General features: G+C 42.3%; 1 protein-coding gene across 2 annotated transcripts in view; it reads right to left on the minus strand.

Annotated features, from left to right (window-relative positions):
• Positions 1–23442, minus strand: part of NEK7 (NIMA related kinase 7) — a 141761-nt gene that overhangs the window by 76893 nt on the left and 41426 nt on the right. For both annotated transcript variants that reach the window (XM_065408926.1, XM_065408927.1), the window contains one exon: positions 7897–7959. In XM_065408926.1, coding sequence (XP_065264998.1) covers positions 7897–7959 — 63 coding nt within the window. The remainder of the gene's footprint in view (positions 1–7896; positions 7960–23442) is intronic.

Below are 23442 nucleotides of genomic sequence, written 5' to 3' on the forward strand. Positions count from 1 at the left end.
GAGTAGTTCCAAGTGCTCGGAGAACAGCTCCCAGCGCTGGTGCACTATCTACACTGCTGAAACTTGCATTGGTCGGGGGGGTTCACATCCCTGAGCAAGAAAGGTTCAGCGCTGTAAAGTGGCAGTGTAGACAAGGCCTTAGAACCCACATAATAAATAGCACAATAGCAAGTATGTAAACAGAGATACACACTATATTCATAAAAAAATAATACAGATAGCTCCCACATTCTTCACACAAACAGTCAATTCTGGTTTTGTAGTGACTGAAAATTGTATGTCCTCGCTGCTAGTGTGATGAAGTATAGGGTTAGGGTTTTTTTGTTTGTTTTTAAAGTAGGTGTGTTCTTTAAGGGCACAGAACTAGGTGTTTGTCTCATGCAACCTTAACTCCATCCCCTTGCGTGTAAGCATTACAATAATACTGCTCAACATCACAGAAGTCTGTGGCAGAGCCAGGAACACAACCCAGAGTCTCCGGGTCTAAGTCCAGTACTTTGAACACAAGAGAACATAAGAATGGCTATGCTGGGTCAAACCAAAATTTTCTCTTCTTACGTTCCTCTGTCTCATTCACTGTCCACCCTCTTTATTAAATGAAGGAGACTTGTAGAACAAAGAGTTTGTGATTGTGTAATTAATAACTATCAAAACACATAGGCACAAGGGGCAAAATTCTGGGAACCTCAATTCTGACATTTCCTGATTTTTAAGTGCTTGGACTTTGCAAACTTAGTTCTTATTTGTTCCCACAGTCTAATGTTCTTTTAATAGTGTTTTGTAAGTAATTTCCTTTTATTTTTGAAAGCAAACTAAAATAAAAAAATCCATTATGGATTATCAGTAGGGCTGGAATCCAGGACCTTTTCTGTACAGCCCAAACCTCTACCTAACTAGGAACAGTAGTAAGCTCTTCTCTCCTATGTGGATCATCTCTATAATTCCTTCTAGAGATGAAGGATGGTTCAATGGTTAGATGGACCTGGATTCCATTTCCGGCTCTGCCACAGATTTCCTGTCTGATCTTGGTAAATCCGTCTCTTTATGTTAGGACTTCACTGTCTTGAAGGAGTGTTGTGAGGATAAAAACAATGAAGACTGTGAGGCACTCAGATATTACACTGATCGGAATAATACACCTAGACAGATAGCCTAGTGGTTGAAGACAACACAGTCACATATATAAGATTGGCACATTCATTCTGAAAGTAGTGGGGCTAAGTGAATGAGAATTTACTCTGGCCTCCAAAGGAGTCCACATTCTGGAAGCTGACAAATTAATATTTGTTCTCCCTACTCCATTCTGATCTGTGCCCTTCAGGAGGTGCAGTGCAGAATCTGACTCAAATTCCACTGCCAGCTCTGACAGAAGAAACCTCATGCATCTTTCAGTTACTGCAACTATAAAAACAATGAAAAAAAATATACTTTCCTGCCTGCTAAGATAGGGGTATGAGGCTTTGATCAATAATAAGGCATGTGAAGTGCATAGAATTCAGTGGAACAGCAGTGACCAGAACTCTCAGCACCCAGAACTCCTTCCTGGCACCTGACATTGCTACTGCATCAAACCCACCATCTAGGGCTCTAACTCTTGATCCTGGTAGTACATTTGGTGCAGTTGTCATGTTTAAGATCTCAGTACAGATGGAAAGTTTTTAGATTTTAGCAGATAACCTCTAAATAAGCTCTACTGAGCATGTGCACACGACTATTTGCAGAAGATTACAAATTGCCCAAATACGTGTAAATTTTAATGAGGACAGCAAATAGTACTTCTCTGGCCCTAGGACTATCTCCTTTCCAAATTTCAAGTCCCTCCACTAAAGTATGGATACATTGGAGATCTTCAAAGAAGCAACTGAAAAAAAATTAACATAGGCAAAGCATATGTATTTCCCTCTAACCTCATTCTTGAAAACAGCTGAAGCCTTTTTGCTGAAACTCTTGGACTGAGCAGGGAGAAGGGAAGGAGAGACAGGATACTGAAGAAAATCAGAGGCAGAGAGCAAACATGGAAAATTTCAGCCTGTATGGTTGAAGTCTGGCCAATTGATGAGAAACTGAAAGCAAGGGCTTGTACTGGAAAGTGTACAAACTTAACCAGGCATTGCTACTAGCTCCATCTATATTATGAGGAAGTGGCTGCTCATCTGGAGCAAATTAGACAATTTGAGGTAATTTACTAAGCATACCTTTAACTCCAATTTTCTTTAGATAGAAAGTTCTCCATTAACCTGTGTGAATTCTGCTACTGACCAGAACGCAGAATACAGAACCTCATTTCAAGGCAGGGACATCAAGATGTAGACTGTGGCATGTGAGTTTTCTCCTAGCCCATCAGTCACCTTTCCCCCTCCATCACACTCTCATCTGGTGGCTACTATCAATCATTCGACCTCTGAATGGAAGGGTACAACTGGCTTTAAACATACATCAGTGCCCCGCTATGAGCTGGATGGCAAAAAACACTGTAGGGACAAATCACCTCCTTGCAAGAAACTAAGGCCTGGTCTACACTAAAAAATTAGGTTGACCCAGCTATGTCGCTCAGGGGTGTGAAAAAATCAACATCCCTGAGCAACTTAGTTAAGATTATCTAACCCCCAGTGTAGACAGCACTAGATTAATTGAAGAATTCTTCTTCCAATCTAGCTACTGCCTCTCAGGGAGATGGATTACCTATGCTGAGGGGAGAACCCCTCCCACCGGCATATGTAATATCAACATCTGAAACACTTAGGCTAGGTCTACACTACAGCGGGGGGTCGACCTAAGATACGCAACTTCAGCTACGTGAATAGCGTAGCTGAAGTTGCGTATTTTAGGTCGACTTACCTGGCTGTGAGGACGGCGGCAAGTCAACCGCTGCCGCGCCACCGTCGACTCCGCTGCCGCCTCTTGCCGCGGTCGATTTCCGGAGTCGATGGCAGAGCGCTCAGGGATCGATTTTATCGCGTCTTCACTAGATGCGATAAGTCGATCCCCAATAGACCGATTGCTACCCGCCGATCCGGCGGGTAGCAAAGATGTGCCCTTACTCCTGAGGGAATTCTGCACCAAAGAATTATGCGCACGATATTTTAAAATTCTGAAAATTTTATTTGCCAATAAATAAATGTCTCCAGCATGGCAGTGGGGAGCACAGGCCAGTGGCTGCATTGAGGTGGGAGATCACCATGAAGCCCCCACCTCCCCTGGTACAGGGATTCGGCAGTGAGGCTGCACCTGACCCTGACACAGTGCAAGGGCTGGGCCTACTCCAGAAATACCCCAGGATCCTGCCCCTCTGCGTCAGGTGCACCAGGTGTGGGTGAGCAGGCTCAGCACAGCAGGATCCAAGTGTGGAAGGGCTTAGTGTGTGGGGGGGAACCAGGTCTGGGGTGACAGGTTTCTGTGGGGGGGCAATCTGGGTTTGGGCAGCTCAGTGGGAGATCTGGATGCACAGAGGCTCGTTGTGGAGTTCCAGGTGCAGGGGAGATGGGGCTCAGCAGGAGGGTTGGGGGGGCCTCAGTGCAGCTGGCTGGGGATCAGTGGGGTTGGGGACTGAGTATGGGGGGCTTGCCAGAGGTGTCCAGCTGTAGGTTTGATAGGCCTGGTTAACGGGGGAGCTCCAGCTGCTGCCGAGGGGATGCCGCATGCCAGGCTCCCTCTTCCCCCTGCGATTCCCCTATCCCCTTTTCTTCTCCATCCCCCTCCCCGGACTCCCACATTCCCCTCCCCCTTCCTTCCCCACTGCCACTTCCTCCCAGGGCCAGCTTTAGCAAGTGCGGGGCCCGATTCCTGGGGCTTGTACTCACCGGGGCGGCGCTCCCAGTCTTCGGCAGCACTTCAGATTGCCGGCCGGGAGAGGGCGGTCGTGGGGCTTGCCGTGCTCCAGCCGCGGTTGTGGGGCCGCGGGGCTGTCACGCTCCGGCCGGAGCTCCAGAGGGAGAGCGGGGCTGCAGGGCTTGCAGTGCTCCGGCCGGGAGAGCGGGGCTGCGGGGCATGCCACGCTCCGGCCGGTGCTCTGGCCAGGGGAGCGGGGCCGCCGAAGACCCCGGAGCGGACCGCCGCCGGGGTGAGTAAAAAAAATTTAAAAGGCGCCTATGGCGCGGGGCCCAATTTCGGGGAATCGGACAAATCGGCCTAAAGCCGGCCCTGCTTCCTCCCACCCCTTCAGCCCCCCTACCCAGTCCCACCACGGGCACTCACTGTTGCACTGAATAGAAAACAGGAAGGCTCCCAACACACAGAAGGGGAGCACAACTAGCACTAGGACCCAGGAGGCGGTGTTCAGCTGCAGAGTCAGTCAGTGGAGCCAAGACACAGCCTCCTTTGGCTGGGCAGCTCTGCGCTTGCAGAATGAGGGGGAGCAGTGGCATGTAACCCTGTGTGCCCCCCCATGCCTCGCCATTGTTTGGAGGGGGGCAACCCGCCCCCCCCCCCCAAAATGTGCCCACGGTCGTGTGCGTTTCCCCGTCCATGCAGCTTCCCTGCTGTTTTCTGCAGGGAAACAGAAAATCTGGGGGGAAAGGGGGGAGGTGCTTTCTGCAGGCACACAGTCCTGCAGAATCCCTCCAGGAGCCCAGGAGTAAAAGCACTGCAGCGGTGCCACTGTAGTGTTTCAAATGTAGACGAGCCCTAAGCAAATCTATTTCACAACATGATCAGCCTCCAGTAACCCTGGAAGTGACAGTGAAATTTATTCTGGTGAAGCTCCCCTATATGACAATGTGCTGAACTTCTGCCATCATGCCAGAAGAGAAAGTTACTCACCTTGTGCAGTAACAACGGTTCTTCAAGATGCGTGTCCCTGTGGGTGCTTCACTGTCGGTGCCCTTGCATCCCTGCACTGCTGATCAGAGAACTTTGGTAGCAACTGGGCCCACACATGCGCTGTTCCCACCTCCTCATCTGGCTCAAGGCTAACTAGCCTTGCACGGGGAAACCCCTTCAGTTCCTTCTCTACCGCAGAGCCCCTTATAGAGAACTCTGAAGTACAGGGGAGGCGAGGGGGTCGTGACGCACCCATAGCGGGGCACATCTTGAAGAACCATCGTTACTGCACAAGGCGAGTCACTTTCTCTTCTTCTTCGAATAGTGTCCCTATGGGTGCTCCACTGTAAGTGACTCCTGAGCAAGTGACCCAATGGGAAGCTGGGACTTCAGAGTCGATTCTGTTATGGATGACAATACTGAGGAACCAAATCAAGCATCGGAAGCAGAATCCCCAGTGATGGCATAGTGTTCTGCGAAGGAATGCACAGACGCCCAGGTAGCTGCTGTGCAGTTTTCCGGGATGGGGAAATCCTTGAAGGTGACGGAGGAGGAAACCGATCTTGAGAAGTGTGTATGGATTCCAGATGGAGGTACTACATTGCAAACATGATAGTGTTTGATGCAGTTTGAGACCCACTCAGTGTCTGGGCCGATAGTGCTGCACCTTTAGTCCTATCCACAATGGAAAGGAAAAGCCTAGCTTTCCTAAAAGCCTTCATCCTGCCCAGATAGAAGGCCTAGGCTCTCCTAACGTCCAGTGCATGTAGAATAGCTTCCCTATCATCACAGAGAGGCTTGGGATAAAAGTTGGGAAGTGAATGAGTTGGTTCTTGTGAAAGGCTAAAGTCACTTTGGGGATGAACTTTGGGTGTGGCCTGAGCATGACCTTGTCAGGAAAAAATACTGTAAAAAGGGGGGTGTGCCATAAGAGCCACTATCTCCCCTATCCTTCACATGGAGGTAATGGCGACCAGAAATGCTGTCTTCATTGACAGGTGTGTAAATGAACAAGTGCCCGTAGGTTGGAAGGGCGGTCTGGTCAGGCCCTTTAATACTAAATTCAGTTCCCATGGTGGGGTAGGATGTCTGGGTTTGGGAAAGAGGCTCGTTACGCTCTTGAGGAACCTCTTTGTAGTTGGATGCGAGAAATCTAAAAACCCCTCTGTTTGTCAATGAAAAGTCATTATTGGCCACCAAGCATACCTTGGGACAGTCCAGACTTCAGTAGGTAGTCTAAGACTACTGGTAGAGTAGCAGATGTCATGGTAATTTATCTGGAATTACACCAAACCTAGAACCTGGTAAATTCAATGGGTAGCCAATTTCCCACTGTGTAGTAACACTTCCTGTACCTCCTGAGAGCAGAATCTCTCTATATGTTGGAACCATGAAGGAACTAGGCCTTGAGCTGAAGAATTTGCAGGTTGGGATTGAGAGTGCATCCTTTGTTCTGCGAGAGGCGATAAGGAGTGAGTCGAAGAGGGATTGGCAGATACATCACCAGCTGTGGCAGGTAAAGGTACCACATCTGTTTTGGCCAGGTGGGAGCAATCAGTGTGACATTTGCTCTCTCTTTTTAATTTTAACAGGACTTTCAGCAATAGAGGAAATGGGGGAAGCATATAGAAGGCCCTTGTCCCATGAGAGAAGGAGAGCATCCCCTAACGAGTTCAGTCCAAGGCCTGCCTTGGAGCAGTAGAGCAGGCATTTCTTGTTCAGCTAAGTGGCAAACAAGTTTATAGTCAGTGTCCCTGACTTTCTGAATATGTCGTGGAGTATTACTGAGTTCATCTCCCATTCATGGTTGTGTGGGAACTTGCAGCTGAGAGTGTCCGCTGTCATGTTTTGCGTTCCTGGTAGGTAGAACGCTGATTTTGTAACATTGTGGGAAATGCACCAGTTCCATAGCTTTAGTGCTTCCGCACAAAGGAAGGGCATTCTGGCATGCCCCCGAGGATTTATATTGTACATGCATGCTACGTTGCTTGTCATGACCCTTGTGTGTGTACTTCTGATCAGCGGAAGGAAGTGAGCACATGCATTCCTGAGCGCTCTGCGTTTGAGGAGATTGATATGAAGTCACACCTCTGTGGGTGACCACTTGCCTTGTGTCATGAGGTTGTTGAGATGTGCTCCCCACCCTATGAGGGATGCATGGTTGGAGAGGAGTAGTGACGGGGGAAGGGGAGAAGCTGTATGAACAGGAGCCCCGTGCAAACATTTGCTGGGTCCTACCACCAGTTCAAGGATTGTTTGACCTTGGTGGGTAATGACAGGAGTTTGTCTAGGTTGTTTCTGTTCAGCCTGTGAACAGAGCTGGACCATGACTGGAGACACCGCATGCAAAGTCTATCAGCTTATGTACATAGCATGCATGCATACCCTGCATCAGGGTAGTCCCCAGATAAAGTGAAAGTAGTAACTAAAGTTGTTGGGTTTGGGGGGGGTTGGGTTTTTGTTGTTGTTTTTTTAAGAGAAGAAAAACCAAAGGAAACTCTAAACTAACAGATAAAAGAAAGATTAGTAACTACTTAAGTTCAAACAATAGGTTAACGATCCGATGAAGGGACAGCTAATAGCACGGTCTCTATCCAGGGGCAGTTGAGAAGGAACAGACGGAGGTTTGCCCGCGCAACACTAGTTCGTCTCGAGCCAGACTACGAGGGGGGGGATAGTACATGTGCGGGCTCAACAAACACTGCTACCAAAGTTCACTGATCGGCAGTGCAGGGACGCAAGTGCGCCTACGGTGGAACACCCATAGGGACACTACTCGAAGAACTATATTTTAGTTACTTGAAATAGTAATTTAAATTCACCCCACTTTAAAAAATCAGTGCATTATTGTACATGATATAAAATGTTTATTCAGTATCTTATTATTGTGTTTCCTTCAAATGTTTGAACATGAAAGCTTGCAGTTTAAGGTCTTCTGCCTCTGAATACTTGCCTCCTTATAAAGAAAGTTTATTTTTTCAAGAAATGAAAAATGAAATTAAATGGAAATCTTTAAGTATTACATTTAAAAGCCTCATGTACAAGACAGAGGACATTTCATCACCATCTACTGTCAGAGTGAAAAAAAAAAGCAATAAATTATAACTAAACCTATGAAATTCTTTAACAAGTCTTTACCTTAAGAAGATCTATTTCTTTGATGCAGTCAGCCCGGGCTTTGGCATCCATTAAATCAAATATCTGCACACAAAAAACAAAACATTTTTTCTAACAGCAGCAAACACTGTGTCATCATCATCAATTATTTTATAGTGCCACCAAAAGCATGCTAAGCACTTGATGGGAAAACATAGCATTGCAATAAGAACTAACTCCATTATCCTTAGTACAAGTTTTAGTACCGAAACAGACGTAATATTCTTTTAGATACTACTTCTTACAAAACAAAAGCAACTATCGTTAGTACATTTTTTCAGTATTTTTCAAGCTTTTTTTTTTTAAATAAATACAAACTGAGTATTCTATACTGAGTCATGTTCTTCTGGTAGCAAATGTGAAATAATATTTGAAATATTTATTAATAATATTTTCAAAAGCACATTTCCACAGCCCTGAATTAGTATTTATGAGCATAAAACAACCCAACTGCCAAACAGCACATGACCTAAACAAAGTAGAGCCACAGAATGGGAACAGCCCACGCCCATGTCCCTGCCCCCTAGGCTCCCCACCAGGCGTAGAGCAGGTGGAAGGTCTGCGACAGCTCTCCACAGCTGCCCGCGGCTCTCCCTGACTGGGCTCTGGCAGGGGGATGCCTCGTAGCCTCAGCCCAGCCCCCTGTGTAGAGCCCGGCAAATCCGCGGATCTGCAGATAGTTTTTGCGGATAGCGGATCGGATGCGGATACACATTTGTGTACCTGCGTAGGGCTCTACTTATTTTTCTTGTCTCACGATCATAACTTCACTATCATCTGACTCTTCTTTCACTCTCACCCACCAGCCACACTCCCACATTTTCCTCATCAATATAAACAAAATCTGCCCTTTCCTCACTAACCTCACTGCTAGGACATGTGTTTCTTGTCTCTCATCTCTCACCTTGATTTTTATAGCCTCTTACTCTGACATCGCTGCTTTTCACCTCTTTTCCACTCTCTCATCTGCTCAAAATACCATTGTAAAGTCTTGTCCTTGCCTCCTCCCATGCCAGCCACATCATTCCCTTTACTGGCTTCCTGACTCTTATGATTTAGGCTCTTTGTCCTTATCTTACAACATCTATCCTTTTGCTCTCATCTCCTCCGAATATCACTGTCTGTGCTTGACCCTACTGTTTCCTTTGATTTTCTCTTAGTCTGCTTTGCATTCTACGATGATGTAGCTGTGCAACTGGAACAGTAGATGTACAACTGGAACAGTTTTCTTCATTTTGTTTGCCAAACGCCCTCTCTCTCCCTCCTGAGATATCAAGCCTCAAACTAACTAGATCTCAACACTATATTTCTTCCAGGACTCCTTCCTACCTCCTAGTCTCCACTAACTCCACACACCAGCCCTTTTCTGAAAAATTGTCCTGTTAAAATTGCAAGCTGTTCAGGACAGGGAACATGACTCACAATAGCTGTGTTTGTTTATGTAGCGCTATAAATTATCTTTTAATTAGACTTTTTTCAGTTTATACTGTATGCTTATCTCTCTCAGATGCTCCTCAGGAAAAGCTGAGTTATGTTCCCTTACGATGATCAAAAGCAGGCTCTATTGAAGAAAAGCGATGAATGAGTCAAGAGCCGAGGGCTTTTTCCTGAGAACACCCTGCCACCAGCCCCCAGATAAAAGAAAACGTAAGGACTGTCAGCACCTCGAGTGATTTTAACTGCGGAGTAAAAGTACTAGGAGAGAGGCAGTCTGCCCCAAGCCAAAAAAATCAATTCAATAATCAAAAGCCAGTGCACTCTCTTTGGAGCACTGATGTAATACTACAGCCAGCATCATATGAGCGCTTAAGCCACAGTGTGTTCCGTCATTTGAGATGCCACTATCTAATGCCAATCTTTAAACCAAACAGAAGGAATCCTGAGAATCCTTAAGATTTTTTCATTCGTGGAGCTCTGATCCTCATAAGATAGGGTACAGTGTGTACTAACTAGCCTCCACTTGAGCATTTAGAGTCTTCTGATCTCAAGGCTGCCAAAAAAAAAAAAAAAAAAAAAAAAAATTATTAGGGTGGATCTGGGGTTCGCCTTATGAAAAAGATATTACCAGGTTCATTATTAAAAAGTCAAGCCATAAAGAAAAAAACTACTTAACAGGAAATAGGAAAAAAATCCCTCAACTCTTTGTATGTTAATACTACAGTAATAACAAAGACTGAGCTAGAAGTAATGAATCAGGAAGGAGACAGTGAAAAAATAGAAACATGGCAGGATAAGTCATATGAATGGAATGTTAACACTAAGAAATAAAGTCATGTCAGATGTAACAGAGAAAGGGGGGGCTAGTATCATACATTAAATTATTGATATAAAGTCAAACCAATACTAATGGAAAAGACAGAAGTTGAAAGTTTTTGAGTTAAGGTTAGGGACATGACTAGAAAAGGAGAAGTCATTCAGCATCTGCTATAGATCTCAAAACCAAAATGAAGAAACCATCCCTACTTAATCACCTTGTGTGATAGGGTGTTTTGGGGCTGGGGAGCCTAGTGGCTAGATTACTGATCTTTTTAGTCTGTATGGTGGGGGGAGAGGAGGGAAGAGATGGTAACCCTCTACTGGGTCCCAGCCTGGGGCCAGTGCAGATCAACACCTAAACAGGGGAGAAGGGGTCTCCTTCCCAGCAGGGAGTCAAGATCTACTTCCCTGGGCTACTTCCTACAAGTCTCTTCAGTTTGGGTCATGGCCACACTAGTCCAGTTGCCCTGAGTGCTGGGGCTTATTTGCAGCCTCCTCTTGGCAGGGGAGCCCTTACTTGCCTGAAGCAGCTACGCTGGCTGGTCGCTGATCCGTCCGTTCGGGCAGGCAGAGAGCTCCTGGCTCCTTGCCAGTCAGCCCCTTTCTGATCCAGGCTCCCTTCGTTTCTCCCCTCCAGGACTGGCATTGGACGCAGGTATAGTGGGGCAGGGCTAGCTGAATCCAAACATTTTCTTTAACCCCCGCTGTGCCAAGCGGCAGTTTTTCTGCTTTCTCACACCTTGACACTGATCTAAAGTCTTAAGACCTGGTGATAAGTCCTGGGGGACTTCAATTATTCAGATATCAATCTTCCGGGAAACACAAAATGTTAAATTCAGTCAGTAACGGGATTACTGAAATGTGTTAAAGGGTAGTTTATAAAAATGAGAGCGCTTTGGGGCAGGCAGGATACTATTGGGGAAAGAGTGACAAACCTGGAGATGGGTACATGGAAAACTTTGATAAAATGAACAAGAAATGATCAGAGAAAAATTTAATAATGGAGAAAAATAAGCAGGTAAAATTGTGGCAGTGAAGGAGACCAGAGGTCATAAAACTTCACAATGCACCCAGAATTAGTGGCAAATCACTTTTGTCTCCCAGTTTACAGCCCATTTGTTGTGCAATGGCTCAGTCAGCAATTTTCAAATATCCTTTTTTACACATACCACTTTTATTCCATTAAGGCTAACACACACACACACACTAGATTGTATAAAAGCCAAACCAGAATTTACTCAACTTGATATTTACTTTCCCCCCCTCCCTCTGGCTACCTAGATTTTGTTGTTTTTATGTGCTATGCATTGCTGACTAGCGAATTTTAAATGTTCAACTAAGTTTCCACGTCATGATTAAAATACTATTCAAAAACGCCTTCAAAACTCTTCCATCCAAAACCTATAAATCCATTAACAGTTTTTTATATACACCACCGAACTCATTTTGAAAACTTCAATTAAATCTCAACTCAAATCTACAGATTTAAAACTATGCACAACTGGAATTATCTTCTCATGGGAGACTCACTAATGAAACATCAAGAATTCTTGCGAAATCATCCATAGAACTCTCTGTGCTTTAAATGACTGACAGCAGTTTAAGAAGCAGGATAATTTACCAAATTCATCAAAAATGTTTCTTTTATCATCATGTCACTTGCCTCCCCTGGTTGATGGGGCTGATTGCATTATGTCACTAACACTATTTGTAAAGACTCCCCACCACTTCCCCAACATACACACACACAGCTGATGTGGGTTCAGCATTAACTATCACCAGAGGGAGCTATATACAACCCCTTTCTTGATACCAAAAGAGAACAACTCTCTTAATGGAGAACAGCAATTTATTTTCACAAAATGATAGTAGAGTTATGTAAGTTATATAAAGGATTTGTACAGTTTGTATTTTTATTCTGTGACATGGGAGAAGACTTCAAAATTTCATCTCAGCCAACAAATGTACAGCAAACTGATCCATGTTGAATATGAGCTACACCAACCAGCCAGGCAAATTACATTTTGCTGTAGCTTTTTGTGCCACAAACATGTTAAATATTTGAAAACTATTGATTAAAATCCATTGCAGTTGATTCACTACACATGTGACTCTTTATGAGGCGCATTCAAGAGACCAAATAACCAATTAATTGCTAAAAGTCAGTAATAGAACAGTACAGAAAAGAGTTACTACGTCACTGATCCTTCTGGGAAACTGTTTCTCACAGTATGTCAGGTCACCTTACACAGAAGGTGCACTCCCAAAATATACTCCCAAAACTAGCTATATTTATAGCAGACTTGCTTACAAATTAAAGTACTCTATACATCACCCAAACCTGGAATCCACCAATCAGCTTTTTACCTTGTTTTTCTGTTACCACTGTATACCCCTTATCTCTTGCTTTTGAATACAGCATTCCAAACCAGCTGGGCCATGAAGGCACATCCTACCTTGTACCATGGTAGAACACTCATTTATCTTTATTTTGAGTGGGTTTATATTCGTTAAGGCCAAACACTACATTTAGCTTTGCAAGGTATTGTGGGATATATACCCTCTTGACATAGGTGGGCAGGAGTGAACCTAATACAATTTACCATAATTTTGTGCTAACAGTCATCTATAATATAATGTTAATGAGATGTGCAATAGATAATATGATGTGCTATATGTATAACATATGTTGGCTTATAAGACACTGGTAAAGTTTTACAAAAATATTCAAAAGACAAAACTGATCACCGTACACTGAGGAGGAAATTGCAGTATTGGTAATTGTATTTGGTATAGTCCTTGTTCTTCTCCCATACAAAGGAAGATTCAGAAAGCCTTCTCCAACTTCCAAAAGCCAGAGGAAAAAAGACTGTCAGTCACAAATGGTACATGTAGTCAGGTTCCATCTCCTTTCTCTCAATCATTTGACAGGCTAAAAACGTAACAGAACTAGAGAAGCTATCAACAGATGCAGAAAAACCTAGGATGTATATAGGAAGAGAGGAACATGAAATAGAAGACAAAACACAGCACCATACAGTCGGTTAATTGAAGCAGAGCAATTTACTGCAGATTACACAAATTCTTTGATTCACACAATAAAAAGAAAACTTCCTTAAAAAAAGTTTTTATACTTTCAGACAAGTACAAACTGTTGCTTATGGTATGAGATACAGCCATTTGGGGTGGAATAGGGTTTCTACCCAGAATACTGGGGAGTTTGAAAAAAGGGTCCCTACCTGGTCATCTTTTGGGGCCCCAGAAGCGAATGCCCAGGAAAGTGAAGGTTCCTTATTTCAGCCATCACAACACTCAGTTCATGTAGCACACTCCCAAACGTTCATTCTCCTCCACAATATACAATTAACACAAACCATGCAGTTTAAGGTCATACAGGATCATGCTTAGATTCAATAACCTCAAGAATTGTTCCAACACTTTCTCCCTCTTGACCATAAAGGGTCAATCACTACAACTATATTCTATCAATACAAGATAGAATTTTTCAAAGCTTCGGGACAGACATTTCAAAACGTCCCAACGAGACCATAGCTCAGGCCAGGTCTACACTAGAAACATCTGCCAGTATAGTAATATTGGTTAGGGGTGTAATTTCTTCTATTTATTATGACATTTCTGTATGGCAAAAGACCTAGTGCAGATGCAGTTGTTATGACAATGGAGCTGCTCTATAACAATTTATTAATACTCTATATTGAACTGGTTACTGAGATGGTTACTGTAATACCATATTGGTGTAGCTTAATAGGGGGGCTTTAAGGATGGTTAAGATACAATATGATTAAAGAAAAGGATTGGGAAACAAAAGCTCAAAGGGACGACAGACGCTCCCCAACTTATGCAAGCATACGCCTTGCGTAACTCGAATTTTGCATAAGTCAGAAACGTATTCCCGACCATTACGCAAAAACAAAACAACCCACACCACACCCTCCTATTTCTAGCTTATGGAACTTTTTCCGTAAGTGCGGATTTGCGTGAGTCGGGTTTGTGTAACCCGGGGGGCGTCTGTATAAGCATTTTTAAAAGATTCTCTGGGGAGGGGAGAGGAAAAGAAGAGCTGTACATGAGTAGTTGTTGAGGGACAGCAGACAGATACCCACCACCTGCTGTGGTATCTGAAGACGTTAAGGCCTACCTAGCTCACCATCAGGGGATCACATGCCTTTAGGTAAGACAGGCATGCATATAGACTTATGCAAATCCTTCTCTAAATGCTTTGCTTCTACTGTTTAAAATAAACAATATTTGGGTTTTTAAGAAGGCTGTCAGGTCCCAAATTCCTGAAGGGTCACTGCAACAGACCTGCTGGGTGAACATAGTTGATACTCAGGGCATTGTAGCAGACACAGCCACCGCTGCTCCTTGGGGGTGGTTTTATTATGTCTACAGGAGAGCTCTCTCCCATCAGCATAGAGCAGCTACACGAGAGATCTTACAGCAGCGCAGCTGCATCGATCGGTACAGCTGTACCACTGTAAAGTCTCTAATGTAGACATAGTCTTAGGTTATATTATTTTTCAAATTAGACAGACCTCAGGCCTATACCTAATCATTTTCCTCTCTTAAGAAGGTGCAAGTAACAGCTCAGCCATCTGGGATTTTTGGTTTAGCAAAACGAACATTCCAAAATTTGAGGTTTGCAAGCCATCTCAAGATTTGCAGTCACTCTAGGGATTTTGTCCTATCAGATTCAAAACTGGTTGGCTAGATTCTGTTTTAGAACCAGTAAATGAGATTTCTGATCTGACACTGAACAGTCACCTCATACTGTAATAAGCCTCTTCAGAAAGTCCAGAGCCTGCTCAAGAAAAGTTTGTATTCTTTTTGTCAGATCTGAAGGAGACTATTAATATTACAAACCTGAACAGAAAAATAAATTATTTTACCAATGGAAGAAGACACAGCACTATCTGACATCCTACACAGAAAAAACAAACTACACAAAGGAGATTTCAAAAGCTTAAGAACATCCTTTCAAGTGGCCGTCCAAACTGCATACACCATCTTGTAATTATTAAATTGATTGCCTTAAAAGAATCCCAAGAGACCAGATTACCATGTAAGAAAAATTTCCCTTGGTGGTTTACTATAAAATGCCCATTAATACGGTTGTGTCCGTATTTTGATTATAATTATAAATATTACAGCTTAGTAGCTTTATGACAAATCAATCAACTCCATCTTCAGCTAATATTAATCAGCAAACGAGCCTGAAAGGTTAGATATGAATAGATATGAAATACTTTAATTATGTTGTTCCCAGTTGTTGATTTTGTGGTCTATGATATTCATAAGAGAGACTTATACAGAGTCATTATTTCTGCTATGGAAAAACACAACAAGTGGAATTGATATTAAACAGTTTTAAACTTGCGTGACAGGTTGCCTAATATCTATTATTTTCACAAAGAGGATCATAACTAAGTCTCCTTAAAATAAACTCTCACTCTACAATTAGTCAATACTAATTAAGAGAGTCAAGAAGGCCTTTAAAAACTTTTTTAACAGAAGCACTTGCCACGACACTAAGTAAACTCATATCAATGCATTAAATTAGCTTTCTGTTCCTCTCATTACCTTTATGAGGTAGATAGATCATAACTACAATTATTTCGTAATTCTGAAAAGCTTAAACAGAAAGATGTTTCAAGTGATATCAATAAGGACTAACTGATGAGACTGAAGAGCATTAGAATGGGTTATAAGTTACTGTAAAGATCAAGAATTGCCCACTATATAATTGCATAATTTGAATATACACTAAAGAAAACACAAAACCACCATTCTGCTTAAATCCCTTGTACGTAGGCTTGTGTTCACATACAGTCTTTAGAAACTCTCATACAAATACATCAGAAGACTTTTACAACCAGATGGTATACACAAAGTCATCGTTTCCAAAGCCAACTAACTACCAATCTAAATTCAACTTTTGAGGTAAAAAGAACAAGTGTGTTAGCTTTGAACAATACTACTTTCAGGACACACCAAGTAGGAGTTACTTGGTGATTCTTTCTCAACAGTTAAGTATTTTTCCCAGATCTCTTCTCTGATGTTAGAAAGATAAAGGCTTTTTTACTCATGATGTTTAAATGAGCATCTGACCCATAAACAAATACATTTTTGTGTTTTAATAAAAAGGTTTAAAATAAAAAGGGTTGATAAGAATATTTCATTATACAATGGACCACGAATATGACTATGGCAAGATAAACCTATGGTAACCTCATACAGTAAACAAAATAATGAGTTAAATGAAAATATATTATAAGATATGACAGTGAATGGTGAAAATGGGCAACAAAGTGTTTTTGTAACCAGACCACTGCAATGCTGTGGTAACAATGTTCTATAAAATGTGAAACTACAAGATTAATTAGCACTAATTCAAGCCTCAAGTGGCAATCCACTGACAATGCACAATGAATTATTAATATGAGTACTAGATAAAAGGATTTCTTTTTTGATCCTCTAACACAAGGTCTCAAGTGTTGGAATGAAAGGGGGAAAGCACAGAACAATGTAAGGCACAACTGGGATGCATTCTCTAGAAGGAATTTTGAGGAGGTATGCAACCCTATATACTGTATTGACTCCTGAGCAGCCTTGAGTGGACTATAAATACCATACTGTATGTGCAACTCATAGATCCTTAAACAAGAAGTTATTGCCACTAGGCAGTTATGAATCCTTCATGTTACAATCTTAAGATAAAAATAGTCAAGAAAGAAAAGATGGGCTTTATTTAGTAAGAACCAGTTTGACATTTCATATTGTCACAATAACATAATGCAAAAAAAATGTATTTCTTATTAGGAAATATCTTCATGAGGTTTTTTTTAGTCTGAATTGATAGCCAATTGATTCAAGGTAGTAACACATTTGTAAAGACTATTCTAGAAATTCCTCAAACATTTGTTTCAAGCTACAAAGTTTGTAGTTTATCCCAAGCTGATCTGTAGGGCTATGTCTTCACAGCCCGCCCCCCCCCCCCCCCGGACTCCCAAAAAAGTGGTGTGAGAGCACCAATGCATATTTAGTTATCTTGTTGTAAAACCCTAGAGGAAACTAGGGTAAGTTTTACCATGATGTAAGTAGGAAAAGTCAACTGTGGGTGTGGAATATATAGTGTAGACCTCTAACTATACTGGGATAAAAGCTACCTATGACCTGTCTCCACTAAAACTTTATAGCAAGATTACTAGTGTGCATTAGTTATCTCTCTGTAAAAACACACCTTTTGGAGCAGTGATGACATAGCCTGGAGTACAAACACAACTATCATTTGTGTCCTGAAACAAGCATTTGGGGACTGTCCAAACTAGACTTTACAAATGTATTAACTATCTCAATGTGGCTTTAGCTGGGCAACATTTAAAACAGAATCTTGGCCATATAATCATGCAGGACACAGAGTCAGGAACATTACAGTACAGCCACGATTTTATGAACACCAATGTTACAAATGACCAGTTATATTTACAATTTTTCCTGACTGGAAGGTGGGGCTGGGTGGGAAAAATATCATATAACGAAAGTGATGTCAATGAAAAACTAGTTGATATCCCTCCACATTCTGATATCTTCAATACATTGGACATCGCTTTGCAGTGTTTTGAACGACAAGAAGAAAGCAATGCAGCACACCATACTGCAATTTATGCACCATAGCTACTGCAATTTTGAGATGTTCAGGTTTATGAACTTGTTGATTTTATGAACTCAATCCCCAACCAGTTCATAATACTGTTTCACTAACTACTGGAGGTGTAGAGTGTTGATGAGGTACACAAACTTTAACCTAAGAGAGGGATTCAAACTCACCATGTTACATTTATGTTTGTGAAATTACTGCCAAGAAATAGAAAGAAAATAACTCCTCCTTGCAGGCATCTACAAAAAAACAAAGCAAACATTCTGATTCTTCTTAGTTCCTGTTGCCTATAGGTAACATGAATTCAGAAACAGTGATTTCTGTCACCTCCTGCTGGTCCCTCTTTCAATGACATCTTACTCACCCTTGGGTACTTCCAAAGCGGAGTTCTACAACACACTATTTTGTGCACATTTAGTATAATATTTATCAATATTTGAACTTCTTCAACCAATTAACATTTTAAACAGGAGAAAGGACAAAGGTGCTTTTTGAAAACAAATTCAAATGATCAAAACTGGCATTTGCAGAAGAAAGGTGGGAGTCAACATCTCAATACTGTAAAAATATGATAGATGAGCAGTGTGATGGGGTATACTAACTCCATACAGGGCAACATGGGGAGTTAACAAGCTAGTGTGGGTTCACATGGCTCCATCCCATGCACCTGTGACAGATGTCAACATTGGAAGGAAGAGCTTCAGAGGGAGAAACCTGACTCAGTTGATGGCAGATCAGAGAGGAGAGCAGAAGTCAGTGCTCAGCTCCTGGAGAGAGGGCTGACTGAAGGTAGGAACTCCCCAGATGAGCTGCCTGACAGCCCCTCTCTGAGGGAGAGGAAGGCCAGATGCTGACTCAGTTGGAGAGGGGATCATTCCTCTTTATTACTTATGAACTCAATTTAGGGTTACAAACTGACAAGCACCCTCTGAAGGAAGAGAGCCTCAAACCAGCTTTAGGATGATTCATTTGTGTTAACTGCCCTTGTTTCTGTTCACTGAGTACCCCGGAAGAGGAGAGACTTTAAAGCGACCTGCAGGAGTACCAAGTTGCAGGAAGAAGCAGACCACAGCAGTGCCATAGAGACCATTGGCGGGTGGTACTAGACAGGAAGAGAGCTGCTACATCAGACAGGGATGTGCTCCAGTGGTGAGTCAACACCTTCACAGACAGTGACAGGCCAAGAAAGAACTTAAAAATGAAGACATATGTTTGATATGGGGGAGCCAGTGGAGGAATGATACTGTGGAAGCAACAAACCAGGAATATGAGTTTGGAGCACAATAGTATTTGTCAAATTCTGAGAGGAGAGTGTTGCAGTATTTGACATGACAAGAGGAGGAGGAGGAGGACCTGAAAGAGATATTCACCTGTGTCAATGGAGAGGAAAGGCTGGATCTTAGAGATTGCATGTGGGATGAAAGAAGGATGATTCAGACACTGTGTGGATGCAGGGATGTAGAGAGAGGGGGCCAAATCGAGATGACACCCTGGTTATGGGCCTGAGTGACAAGGAAGAGAGTGGTCCACAATGACTGAGAAAGGTGGAAGGGGGAAGCACTTGGGGGGGGGGGGGGAGATAAAAGGTCAATTTTGGCCATACTGAGTTTAAGGTGATGGCTGGACATCCCCAGGGTCTTTGTTATGGTAACACACAATAGTAGTTTTGGATGTTATCTATCCAAGTCAAAAGGGCTCTTGCAAAGCAAGGTGGATACTGCAGTGGCCCATAGAGTTCCAGTTCACATTTCATAATCCTGCTATAATTCAGACTCCTTTTCTATGTCAATGGAGTCTCAATATTGCACCTTCCACTTGGACAAGGCAGTGCCTTGCCTAGATCCAGCCTTCATACTGGAAGTTATTTCCCCTTTTTACAAATCACACGAGATAGTCCTTCCTGACATATTGACTTAATGTAACATCCAAAAGAAAAACAATGGCATATTCTGGATACCCACAAGGCAATCAAAACTAGGTATCAGGATAAAGCCATTCAGGAGATCTACAGCTCTTTACCCATTATTGTTACTAACAACCAGACAAACCATCAAAAGTTTATCAAATAGGTCTACAAAAAAGGCTTTATTCCTACAGAATCAGTAACTGTACAACTGTACATGGACTAAGAAGTGTTTTCTTCATGGGATTAAAAGGCTTTTTTTGGCCAATGAGGAAGCCTGCAAAATTGGTTTCATGCTCCATCTACACAAATATTCTCCAAGACCTGCAATAAGATGTTCAAACCATGTAAGACACCACCTTTAGCAGAAGAGTGCTGTTGGATTAAAAGTAATAATTAATATATATTGATGCTTTGGGGAAAGTATGGTCCAGTACAAACCCCGGATTTGGCTTGTATTATTAGAAAGAAATAGGTCTCCCAGCCTGTTCTCTCAGCTGCTGAGTTTGTGCTAATTGAAGCAGGCCTGTTAGTTTGCAAGGTCTGTGCTAATTGTAGAAAAACATCCAGAGACAAAGGGTCCGTTCTAAAAGCGATAAGATAACATGTTACAAATGTTCTTCTGAACTCAGGAACAAAATTTGTTGTTCCTCCACTTTTACATTCCTATCTTGCTTGTTTTCTTTTCATGTGTAACAAGTGGCATGGATAGATTCATTGGAGTCTGTCATGCCCCAATGATTTGAGAATAGTTATGTTAAAGAATGCATAGGTAATAAAATGTAGGAAGTATGTTAAGCAAAATAGGGTGTGATTGCAGATCTACGTTTGAATGAGTAATAAAAGGTTGAACTGCCAGCCTAATAAATACCACCACATCTAGAGGAAAAACCAACATGCCAAAGAATGAGAATGCGTTGGGTAAGATAACCGGATAACCCCGAGGGCACGCCGGAATCCACCCCCCAATTGCCCCAAGGACAGGGGGGCCGAAGAACAAGATAACAACAAGCCGTCATTTGCTATGCCATCTGCATGATTGACTATAATTTCAAATGTGAGAACAGTGATTGATTATCACTTCAAACGTGAAAACAGCATGACAAAGCAAATCCTATAGATTTGAATGAGGATGAATCCCTATAAAGACAGACTCTAAGGCCTTAGCTACACTCAGGACTTCCCAGCGCTGCCACGGCAGCGCTGTGAAGCGCGAGTGTAGTCGCGCTGCCAGCGCTGCGAGAGCTCTCTCGCAGCGCTGTCAGTACTCCACCTCTCCGAGGGGAATAGCTTGCAGCACTGCGAGCGAGCGTGCAGCGCTGCAGGCTCTGATTACACTCGTGCTTTACAGCGCTGTACTCGCTGCGCTCGGGGGGGGGGCGTTTTCACACCCCTGAGCGCAGCAAGTTGCAGCGCTGTACAGCGCCAGTGTAGCCAAGGCCTAAAAACTGAGAACTTTGAGTCTGGTTCTGCAACCACCCTCCAGGAGCATAGGATGCGCATCTGACAAGACTAGGCTCCATCCTCGTGTCAAGGCCACCTGGCCAGTGACTTGGCACGAACAACTCTAAGGCTGGTAACTTTAACAACCTTGCAGAACTTGTGTGTGTGTGTGTGTATGAATGAATGTGAGAGTGAGTAGAATGTTATAGGTATAACTGATTAATTCTTTCTGTATTCACAGTAAACATGGCGTATTACCTTATCTCCTAAATAAGATCCTGCTGGTTTTCATTTTCTAAGTATAACAGTGCCACTTGTGATGGTGCCTCTGTATGCCACAAAAATCCTATTGTGGAAATGGCAATAAGCCTGGTTATGATGGAGACAGAAATTTATTGTCAAATGATTTTTCTTATCCAAGCACCAAAGTTTATCCTTCCACATCTGCCTCAACTGACCTGCATTTCAAGTCATATTTGACCTTTTGATTTATTAGGCACTGTAAATGGAACTTTCAGGAAGAGTTAATGTAATGTTTTAAGACTGTTGATCAAAGTTCCTAGAATGTGTTTCAGCTTTTGAAGCAGTGTATCTGGCAGTTTTCCCAGAAGAGGGAACCAAATCTTTTGATAACTGCCATCTCTAATCTTGACTTCTGGTACTGTAGAGCACAGAAAATCCCATAGCTGGAATAACAAGCATGGATATGATGGAGAAACGAACAAGGCATGCGTTAGCACAAATACAAAACTTATTAATACCCAGAAATGCTAGAAGAGGTCCATGAAATCTAAACAGAGATGAACTCACAATAAAAAAAAAAAAAAAAAAAAACACACCATTAGGGAACAGAAAATCTAAGATTTAATCTCAACATGCCTACAAATACCCAAGCCTTGCACTATCCAACAGATGAACACAAACTGTCACCAAGCTAACAAAATAACAAGTACAGTATGCTGAAGAATAAAATAAATGATACAATTAGTTCAGAACCAAAACACACAACAAGAATTTAATGAATTCAGATATCTCCACTTGAAAAACACACAACACACCTTACCAAACACAGAATAAAGGCTGATCAATTGGGCTGCTTTGAGATTTTACAGTTTAGAAGAAAAGCAAGGGTTTTCCAATTAAAAAGTCACAGTTGTGGTTAAAATAATGAAAGTTAACAGATCCAATGATACAGGCCTCATATCTCAATTAACCTTCAACTTTACATCATAAAGAGAAAAAGTATTTTACAATGCTCCCTCATACCCCCACCCAGTCACTGCTTCTTATATAATATCCTTTAGACTTGCTACCTCAATTGTTTGCTATGTTAAGTTTTAGAGTGACACCTTTTTTTCTGTCCTATTTCAGTGGTCCAGTCAGCTCATTGTAAATGTAGCCTCTACTACAGGTCCTCTCTGCATAGCCATACATGTTATGGAGGCACTAGTTGTGGGTCTTCAAACATACACAAACACCATACAATTCAGTCAATTTCAAAGTGCATTTTAGGCTATGTCTACGCTATGCAGCTTACAGTGACACAGCTGTACCACTAAAGCCTGGCCACTGTAAGGCATGCAGTGTAGCCGCTCTTTAGCAGCAGGAGAGAGAGCTCTCTCCTGCCAACAAAATAAAACCACGCCCAATGAGTGGCAGTAGCTTTGTTGGTGGGAAAGCGCCTCCTGCCAACAAAGCGCTGTCCACACCGGCACTTTTTGTCATTAAAACTTTTGTCAATCAGGGGTGTTTTTTTCATGGACAAAAGTTTTAATGACAAAAATTCAGTGTAGACATAGCCTTAGACATATGTTTAGTCATTTTTCCCCCTCAATAGTTATAATTACTGAACTTGGTAATGAGAAAAAAGTTAGAAATAAATTATTATCCTTTGGCCTAAAGATAATATATTGCTATGGTTTTGAGCTCTATTTTGTTTTGTATTCATTTAAAACCAGGTCATTCTCAGCCCTTTTATCTGTAAGTTTTCAAGGTAATTCACAAGCAAAGGCTCCATTCCATCTCTTACATACAATCACTGTTACATGTTTCCCCACCCCACTGTTCTTAATGAACTTTAAAAAACTCAATTATGTCTAAAAATTTGGAAATAGATCTCAAAAAAGTATCAACACAGCTGAAGTGTGCCACCTTCAAAATATAATAAGCACTTCAGTTCTAATAACTCGATTACAGATGCCTCTACTTTAATGTGTTTACTTTTGGGGTACATTCTCTGCCCTAGGCA

This window comes from Emys orbicularis, chromosome 8 (genome assembly GCF_028017835.1).
Source record: "Emys orbicularis isolate rEmyOrb1 chromosome 8, rEmyOrb1.hap1, whole genome shotgun sequence".
Taxonomy (NCBI): Eukaryota; Metazoa; Chordata; order Testudines; family Emydidae; genus Emys; species Emys orbicularis.